Source organism: Propithecus coquereli, unplaced genomic scaffold (genome assembly GCF_000956105.1).
Source record: "Propithecus coquereli isolate 6110/MARCELLA unplaced genomic scaffold, Pcoq_1.0 Scaffold71, whole genome shotgun sequence".
Taxonomy (NCBI): Eukaryota; Metazoa; Chordata; class Mammalia; order Primates; family Indriidae; genus Propithecus; species Propithecus coquereli.
Genome location: NW_012153174.1, coordinates 1,313,989 through 1,324,310, shown reverse-complemented (window position 1 = coordinate 1,324,310; position 10,322 = coordinate 1,313,989). Strand labels below are relative to the sequence as shown.

Here is a 10,322-nt window from a genome sequence, read left to right as displayed (position 1 = left end):
ATAATCAGTCAATCATGTTCTCTCGTTAGCGCTATGTGTCTCTGTCTCTGTCTCTCTCTCTCTCTCTCTCTCTCTCTCACACACACACACACACACACTCTCTCTCTCTCTCTCTCTCTCTCTCTCTCTCTCTCTCTCTCTCTCTCGTCTCCCCCTAGTTTGCTGGTAGAAACAATAGATTTATGAAAAGGCATCCACTGTGTCAGCTATCTTGCTTACACGTAGGATTTAGTGCTTTAGCACATTCCTTTTAAATACTGGATATTTCAGAGAACATTTGTATCATACTTAGCAAGTGGTTTCTTCCCTCAGCTGCTTTCATTTTTGTGTCATTAATGGGTGGTGGTTTTGTGTGCGTCCCTATTCCATGGCATGGAACAGATAGGGGTGTGTGTATGTGTGTGTGTATACACATAATGAATCTATGTATATGTATGTAGATAGGTAGATATACAAACACCTGAAATAGTTTTATGTGGCACAGTTTTACAATTTTCCATTTTCTAGTGCATCATGGACTTCTGGGTCCCTTTTTCCCTACCTTTGCTGTATTTCTGAGCCTGAGAAACATATGAGCATCATCTTAGTTTCTTGATATTAACTATGCCTATAGGATGGAATAAGTATTAAAATGTAGAGCAAAACCCCATCAAGTTTTATATCATGGGAGGACAAATCACCTTTCTTTCTCACCCTCCTAATCACAGCTGGAGAAATTATAGGAGATGCTGAAATAGAATTTGGACACTGGGCAATGTATGCTTTTCTGGGAAACTAGAAGCTGTTTATCTGCCAGGATGAAATCTGGTTTCTGAGAACAATGTGTGTCTTCCTTTCATCCTGACTTTGATCTAAAAACTGATAGAATGCACTCCAGACAGTAATGATTTGGTGTAACATAAGTGATAATACCACTTTGAGAGGCTTCTTTACAGCTGTTTGCTATTCTAAAATTATCCCCTATTTTCCACTCCTATTTTGATGATTGAATGAATACTTTCCAAACAGATGATAAATGTAAGTTAAAAAGCCAAAGTAGTAAACTAGTAAGTATGAAATCTGTATTTCCTTTGACCTGCAATCTTATTTCCTGTAATTTGCCTAAAATTATAGTAAGTTGAAAAATGTCTGCAGAAAGTGCGTTTCAGCACTCACTGTTTAGTGAAAATATGGGAACAACCTAAATTTGTACCTAAGCCTAAATAGAATACCAATTTAGTGAATTATCTATACACAAAGGAATGTTGTTCAGACATCAAAAATAGTGGTGTAGTTTTATGTTTATTGATTTGTAAACGTGTTTGTGATATGGAATAATGTCCATGATATATTATTAAATAGCAAATTGCGTAACAGCATTAATATGTTCTCGTTTATGTAAAATTGTGTGCTTATTTCTGCATGTGTTTTTATTCATGGAGCACTGTCTGGAAGTATGTTTAAACAGTACTTATATTTAGTGAGCTGATTTGGAGATTTCTTTCCTAGTTGATTGTCGATGCTGGGAATCAAGACTATAATGTTGAAATTCATCTCTCCCTTTTAGTGATTTTTATACTATATAATTGTAGTTTTTAAGAAATGTTGGTATTTAATATTTGTTACTAATAACTATGGCTCTAGGATCTTTTCTTTAGTTGTTTTTATGTTACTGAGCCTGTGAAACATGAAGACCACAGTTAGTTTCTTAATAGTGACTATTTCAGACTTCAGTATCTTAGTATTTTAATTATGTCATTAGCTTATGTCTTATTAGCACTTCTGCCTTAACTTATATATTTTCTAAGACTAGGTGCTGTACTTGTTAAAGTTTATCTATGTATCACTTAGAATAGCATGTACTAGAAATAGACGTTGTGTTTTTTTTTAATCCTTGAATGTGAGATATATACCAACTAGTTTGTGTAACAAATGATTTTCTACTCTATTCAGGTGTAGAGTTCGGTGCTCGAATGATAACTATTGATGGAAAACAGATAAAACTTCAGATATGGGATACGGTGAGTATAACAAAAATACATTGTATGACCTAAGTAAAGTTGTTTTATAAGAGTACATTGTATGTTTGTTTTGATGTTGTTTTATGCCCATTATGGTCAGACACTAACAGCCTGCAGCCATGAGATGAAATGTGGTATTAGAGAAGATTAGTTTTTTTTTCTTTTTAAAATTTTTTTATTTTTAAATAAGAGATGGGTTCTCACTGTGTTGGTCCAGGCTAATCTTGAACTCCTGGGCTCAAGCTATCTTCCTGCCTCAGCCTCTCAAGTAGCTAGGTCTAAAGGCACGTACCACTGTGCCTGGCCCAGATTGGTTTTTCTTATCCAGTGTAGTGAACAGGTGTGCCCCAGGTATTAGGTGTTGGTGAGCATATTGAGTGAATGATTGGACTATGCGATCTAAATGGAAATGTTCTAGAAACTAGAATATTTCTGTAAGAAAAATAATCAGCATGTCTCAAGTACACATTTGAAGTAAAATAAGAATACCAATATCATAAAGTAACTTATCCTGGCAGCTAATTAATTTATTTTAAAAGTTTGATTTATTCCCAGCCACTTGAAGCCACCTTGCTTCTAATCCATATCCTAATTCTGTCATTTACCCTTGTTGATTGAGAATGTATTATATGCCATGCTATATAGGTTTTAATGGTGGTTTCTCATCTGAACCATGGAATATAGAAAATGATTTGGTGACTATTTTCTCTATTCTCCATTTGAGATGTATAAAAGTGAAGTTACTGTATTATATACAATGGGTGCCTTAAGGCAGAAGTTTTCAAACTTTTCAGTTTCGGGACCCCTTTCTACTTTTAAAAATTAATGAAGACCCCAAAGAGCTTTAGAGCTTTATGCGGCTTAAAGCTATCAATATTTACCATATTAGAAATTAAAACCAAGAAGCTTATTAAATATTTAATCATTAATTCATTCAAAAATAAAAATAATAAACCTAATACTTGTCAGGGTAAACAATGCAATTTTAATGGAAACTATATTTTTCCAAAAAAAAAAAACTATTCTAGTGAGAATAGTGGCATCATGTTATGTTTTTTAAAATTTTTCTATTGTCTGCTTAATAGAAGATACTGGATTCCAGTATCTGCTTCTCCATTAAATCTTACATATGTTGTTTAGTTGAGGTATAGGAAGAAAATCCAGCCTCACACCAATAGGCAGTTAGGAATGGAGGACCACATGGACCATAAAGAGTCAGGAACTCCCCGTCTCACAGACTGGGTTCCCGAAACCAAGTGAGTTGCTGGAGGCTGTTACAGGACCTAGGTTTCCTGATACTTCTTATGTATCATACAGTTGTCCCTTAAATGGTAACCCTGCATCTCTATCTTGCCTGTCCTAGAATATCCACTGGACTCTGGGTTCTTGAACTTTTCTTACCACCTCTTCAGTGAAGATTCATACTTTAACTGTTTCTTAGGATTTCCCCTCTGACCCTAAAGCATCTCAAAACTTTTTTGATTTACATTCTGTCAGGCAACATGATTTCAAAACTATGGAAAACAGAAAAATAAAATATGCAAAATCCCTTCTTTCCTAGAGGTTTAAAATTAATTATCTCTAACCAAAAGGAAGCATTTTCTACTTCTATATTAAGAATTTCTCTCATCTTTTTCAGAAATGATTTACATAAACTCAGTTGCTTTTTTAGCTAATAACCTGTGTAACACACATCTTTCACTGTAGTGTAGTGTGAACCAGACTACTTACTGTTCTTTAATAAACATGTTTTTCATACCTCATACGTTGCATAAATGCTTGCTTTACTTGAAGTGCTTTTTTCCCCTTTTCCATTTAAGACCAGCTACAATGTGAACTCTTCTGTGAAGCCTTTCTGACCCCCATGGGAATAACTGGTTCTTCCCATAATATTTTATGCATATTTCTGTTACAGCTCTGACCCCATTGTCATCACAGGTTTTTGTTCACATATCTACCCTCCTCAGAATTAACATGAGGGAAGGAACCAACTATATCTTATTACACTTTGTGTCTTATGTTCTTTGCTTGTTAACCAAAAATACAGTGATTGGTAAAGTTTACTAAATGAATGAGTAGAGAATCTCATTCTTTCTAAGCAATTTGTGTGATCATTGGATGTGTTCAGGAGACGAGTGCACAGTTTCAAAGCAAAAAGTTTAATATAGTAATGATAATTATGTAATATTTTAGGCATAACCACCTCATTGTCTGTACTTTATTTTAGTTTATTCAATTGTTCTTCTGCCCTTAAAGTGTTCCTTTAAATAATCGTGTTTTTTTGAAACTTGAGTAAGCCATACATTCTCCAGGTGTCTCTTTTGTGGGTTAACTAGTCATACATTCTTTTGATAGGAGCCTCTTTTTCTCAGTTTTACAGGGCAGTAATCTATCAAAAGAAATCTAAAATAATTTCTTATGCTGGACAGTATGAGAGGGAAATAGAAGAAAAACCCTTGTTTTTGCATTCCCTTAAGAGGGCAGAGGGCTAGTTTTCTCTCCTCTGTATCTGAAAAGGAGAAACTGTAGTACCTTTAAAGACATCATAATCCCCCAGAAAGAACTCCAGGGTTCCCTGTGGGGGACTCTAGGAACCAATGGCCTGTTCCAGATTTTAAGGACTATTCGAAAAAGTTTAACATTTCTTTTGAAGGTTATTTCTTGAGTCTTTGTCTTATAGGTTTTCCTCTTATTTTCTTTGGTTTTCTTCTTTCGTACCAAATTTCCAAAATTTTTTAGTAAATGTAATTTAATACACATTATGGTTGGTCTCACGCTTAATTTATATCTGAATGAAACAAGATTTTCCGTACTATTAATGTTTTACAGTGTGTCTATACATTTCAATAGCTAGTTATGTTTTTAGTAGCAAGGGTTATATCTATTCCTGACCCAGAACAATTACAAAACCATCCTACTGTCCTCCAGGGGAAAATTAGCCAAATGTCAGGATTTGTTTTGTCAGCCTTAAAGAAATAAAAATTTTCCTTCAATGGCCAAGTCTCAGTATCTTAGGATATTTGTCATCCATTGTATATTCATTTTCACTCCCCCAAAAATTTAAAGTTAAGAGTTTTCCTTGCAAAATTTTCATATACACCACTTTTGCTTTCTTTTGCAAATAGTAAATATAGCTGCCCACAGATACTCCTTGGAGGCCTTAAAGCTGTCAATCAGTTTCACAGCTGGAAGCAGTGATAAGCATCTATCAGTGCCTACTTTAAAGTACTTTCCCTTGGCCCTGTGATGAGTGACTTTTTTTTCTTTTATTAAAAGCCAAGGCTGAGGGTGTGAATATTATTGGTGTCTGCCAGGATAAGTGAAAGAAGGAATGTAAGTTGCACCTAGTTCCTGTTCATTGACTAGCAGAAAAGGGCAAAAGAAGTCTATTCTCACTGTTAGACCCTGTCTCTACCCTTACTCATCTTTTGCATTTTTTTCATTCTTTCAGTTGCCTTGCCAGCATATGCAAATACATTTGACTCTCCACCCCACCCCTAAAATTTGTAATATGAATATTTTAGTTAAGTCTATGTATCTGTTCAACTTCCCTAGAAATGTTTCTATTTTAAATTTACCAATATTTTTCTATCAAGTAAGAATTAGTGAAACTATTTGACAAAGTTATGTAGAAACTTAACATGCTAAAAGTGCCTTCTCAACAAATCACAGGCTTTTTTTTTTTCTGTCCTTTGAAAAACGTGTTAGTTTATATTCTTGACTTCTTATCAAAAAACTGAATATGATTTTGTTTCAATACATCAGTAGGGATGGACAACCAGATGCAGTGGGGCCAGGGAAAGGGCCTAGGGCCTGGAACCTGGATCCAAGGGCTGAAACAATCTTGCCTTTCTCCTCTGTTCCCATCAACAAACTCCCCACTACCATCCTATCCCACTGGAGTCCATCCTTGAAAGGCTTAGAGCAGTGGTCCCCACCCTTTTAGACACTGGGACTGGTGTCATGGAAGACAATTTTTCCACAAACTGGGGGCAGCGGGAGGGGGGCACAGAGCTCAGGTGGTGATGTGAGTGATGGGGAGCAGCTCCAAATACAGATGAAGCTCCACTCACTTGAATGCCGTCCCGCAGCCTGGTCCCTAACAGGCCACATACCAGTAGCGGTCCATAACGCAGCAGTTGGGGATTGCAGGCTTAGAGGTCCAACTGTTTTCCCTCCTTGAACAATCACAGGGACAGGAGATTGTCTTACACATCTCATTCTACTCTAATGATTACCTCTTACCTGTGGCCTCCACTTTCCTTTATATGGCAGCATTAAAAGAATCTGAAGTTTGCAAATCATATCCTCTTTAAGTCTTTTTTTAAATCCTCAAATTTTTTTAAAGCATTCAGCATCTACTTTTCTTTCTAGACTAGGTCATTAAATATGAAATGTCCAATTTTGGATCAAGTGTAGTTTATTATATCTCAAACAAGAAGCAGTTCAATTAATTAAACTTTGCACCTAAACTATCAACACAACTTTGCCATCTTAATGGTAGCTTCTTTATGCCAGCAGCAAAGAAGCTTGGAGAGTGAGTGGCCACAAAATCTGAAGAGGTGTTTTCCACAGCTTGTTGAAAATTGAATATTTTTCCTTGCAAGAAGTGATCCAACATTCCTGTAATGCTAGCACTCTGGGAGGCCGAGGTGGGAGAATCACTTGAGGTCAGCAGTTTGAGACCAACCTGAGCAAGAGCCGAGACCCTGTCTCCACTAAAAATGGAAAAAATTAGCTGGGCATGATGGTAAGCGCCCATAGTCCCAGCTACTCAGGAGGCTGAGGCAAGAGGATCCCCTGAGCCTAGGAGCTTGAGGTTGCTGTGAGCTAGGCTGACAGTACTTGCCCTGGCAACAGAGTGAAACTCCGTCTCAAAAAAAAAAAAAAAAAAAAGAAGTGTCAAAGTGAAATGTCAGAGATATCAACTGTCAAAGTTAGTACTTAAGGAAATCGGACATTTCATACTTAGTAACCTAAATATTTTCAACCCTTGTTTCCATTCTCAGGTTCTACTTAAGTTTCTATAGGAGACTCCCTTAAAAGGCCCAGAATTAAATAGTCTAGGTTGGCTTTTTCACCATCCTTGCTTGTGGACACTGAGGCAGCCTAAAAATCACTTTGATTCTTACTAATCTTACTGTCATCTAAAACAGAAGTTTTGTTCATGCATGTAGATTTCAAAATCTTTTTCCTCAGTGATAGCAGTTCCTTGATCACAGGTCTAGATTTTTAAGTTGAGTCTGTTTAATAGTAACCTGAGATTTAATGCTTGGGTAATGAACAATTTGTGTGGCTATTCAGAAATCCTTTTTTCTTTCTTTTTGGTTCTTATCTGTGTTCTACATAGTTGGTGTTGTTAGATAGATGACTAGCAATGAAAGTAAGGGAAATATTACTGTAATATTGATTCTCACAAATCTTAATTTCCTAACTTTATTGGCTCTCTGGGATCAATCAGGGTAACATATTTGAGTGCCTACCATAAATATATTTCAGTACTCTGAGTTAAGCTATCCCTCAAGGAGAACTAAGGAGGAAAAAAGATAAGCATTTGAGTAGTATGTTCATTTTATCTAATCAATACTATTAGAACCAAATGAGCACATGAAAGTGCTTTTGGATTTGTGAGGAGAAAAGGATAGCTATGGGCTGTGGTAGACAAGCTTCCCAGCTTTGTGAAAGAATTAGAGGCTTGAACTGGTCCTCAAAGGAAATGGAAATTGGATAGGTGGAGGGAGGAGAAAATAGTTTCTCAGGCAAGGTATTAAGCAGAGGTACAAAAGCAGGAATATTAAGACTATAGGCAAGATATCAGTAGAAAAAAAATTGACAGATGAACAAGGCACTTACTGAATAAGAAAAAATTTTCAAGAGACAAGTAGAAATCTAATTCCCAAGAGCACAAGATTTTAAGTCAGGGTATTTAGAGATTTTTGAGCTATACCTTAACATGTGTAAAGTTGTATTTTATGGAAGTAATAGGAGAGGAAGAAGAGTTAAGATTACCACCAATTGCCAGCCACAATTGTTACTACAAAAATTGGTATCAACAGAAAGACTCAGACACATAGGAAAGCCAATTTGGGGGAATCTTTATGCAGCAATTGGAAGTAAGTTTTAAAGTTATGGCACAAAGGATCAAGTTTATTTGATTTGGCAATCCTCACATGGAAAATGAAGGTCTATAAGACTTCTTTCACACAAATGTTCCATGACTCTGATTTTAATACTAAGCATCAATAAAAATGAACATGTTCATTATCTCTTAGGGCACACTTGCTCTGCTCTGCTCTGCTCTACTTTTTTGCACGTCTGGATATCTTGTTGATTTTTTTTTTTTATGAAATCAGTTACATTGTGAGCTGATGGAAGGTCATTGTCCACTGTAGCCTCCCCACAACTTGGGTTTGTTTTCTGGTGCTATTCACTTAGCTAATTATTCCTGTTTCATTAAATGCATTTGTCTTTACACCTGTAACTACTATTAGGAGTCCCTTACTACAGAGAATTCTGTATCCCATTTGGTTTCAAGCTTTCAGAATCCTTTTTAACCAATACTTTATATAGTGAAGAGGATCAAATACAACATCTGTTAATTCTTAAGTTAACATTCTTTTTCACTTAAAACAATATAGGTCAACCAGAGTTTGGACAGGTATATATTAAAGTACTTTTTAAAAACCAGATTACTTTACTTTAATATCAAGATAATTGACCATTGGGCTAACTTTTTGCAGTTAGTTGTTCTGTAACAGTTTACGTATAGTTAGAGAAGCCGTAATAAAACACTTCATTGGGCAAGACTTACCTGAAGGCTACCAATACCGTAACCACAGAGACTAGGCTGGAGTTTGTGATCGTTTTCATACAAACGGGGTCTCAAGAATTTGTAAACTATTTCGAATACTGATCTTTATTATAAAGTAATCATAGATTTTAAGCTGCCTATAGCTGTGTGCTATATGCATGAGACTATATTCATAGTCTTCATTTGAAATGTGTGATTTTTTTTTTTTTTTTTTGAGACAGAGTCTGGCTCTGTTGCCCTGGCTAGAGTGCTATGGCGTCAGCCTAGCTCACAGCAACCTCAAACTCCTGGGCTCAAGCCATCCTCCTGCCTCAGCCTCCCGAGTAGCTGGGACTACAGGCATGCGCCACCATGCCCGGCTACTCTTTTCTATATATATTTTTAGTTGTCTAGATAATTTCTTTCTATTTTTAGTAGAGACAGGGTCTCGCTCTTGCTCAGGCTGGTCTTGAACTCCTGACCTTGAGTGATCCACCCGCCTCAGCCTCCCAGAGAGCTAGGATTACAGGTGTGAGCCACCGCACCCGGCCAAAATGTGTGATTTTTTATTTGCTTGAGTTTTTATTTGATTTCAAAAATGGCAAAAATCCAGATTGAGTGGATTCAGTATGGGGTGATGCATTGTGTAAGTTATTTCCATGTTGGAAGTATGTTTTTTGTTCTTCGCAAAACAATTTGAGAAGGATGGGAATGGTTCTAGAAATTTGCTTTTCTCTTTTTCCTAAATTTATTTTCCCTTTTACTCTATTACTGTATCTGTCTGGGCTATAAACATGGAAGTTTCAGATCTTATAATTGCTTTTCCAGCAATGTGTTCATTTTAATTTATCCTATAGAATGTCCTAGTGAGATTGTTTTTAAAAAAACTTTACCATTCTAGCACTCTGGGAGGCCAAGGCAGGAGGATTGCTTGAGCTCAGGAGTTTGAGACCAGCCTGAGCAAGAGCAAGACACCATCTCTACTAAAAAATTGAAAAGTTAGCCAGACATGGTGGTTTGCACCTGTAGTCCGAGTTACTTGGGAGGCTGAGGCAGGAGGATCGCTTGAGCCTAGGAGTTTGAGGTTGCAGTGAGCTATGATGACGCCACTGCACTCTACCCGGGGTGACAGAGCGAGACTGTCTCAAAAAAAAAAAAAACTACCTTTGCTCAGTGATTAGCCATGGGAGATATAAGAGCTCTAAACCTGATTTTTCTTTTGAACTAATAAAATATTTATCTTTCTTGTATTATAGTCTCTCCTTATCTGTAAGGGATGCATTCTAAGACCCCCAGTGGATGCCTGAATTTGCAGATAGTACCAAACTCTATATGTACTGTGTTTTTTTCTGTTTGGTAACTGAGATAGCCACAGTTTGAGCGTTCCTAATATGAAAATCGAAAACTTTTTGAGTTCTAACATGCCGCTCAAAGGAAATGCTCATTGGTGCATTTTAGATTTCTGATTTTCAGATTAGGGGCGTCCAGCCAGTAAGTGTAATGCAAATATTCCAAAATCCAAAAGAATCTGA

The 10,322-nt window shown here is 36.5% G+C and overlaps 1 protein-coding gene across 2 annotated transcripts in view; it reads left to right on the top strand.

Annotated features, from left to right (window-relative positions):
• RAB2A (RAB2A, member RAS oncogene family) overlaps positions 1 to 10,322 on the top strand; it is a 94,129-nt gene that overhangs the window by 46,482 nt on the left and 37,325 nt on the right. For both annotated transcript variants that reach the window (XM_012661421.1, XM_012661422.1), the window contains one exon: positions 1,933 to 2,000. In XM_012661421.1, the coding sequence (XP_012516875.1) occupies positions 1,933 to 2,000 (68 nt within the window). The remainder of the gene's footprint in view (positions 1 to 1,932; positions 2,001 to 10,322) is intronic.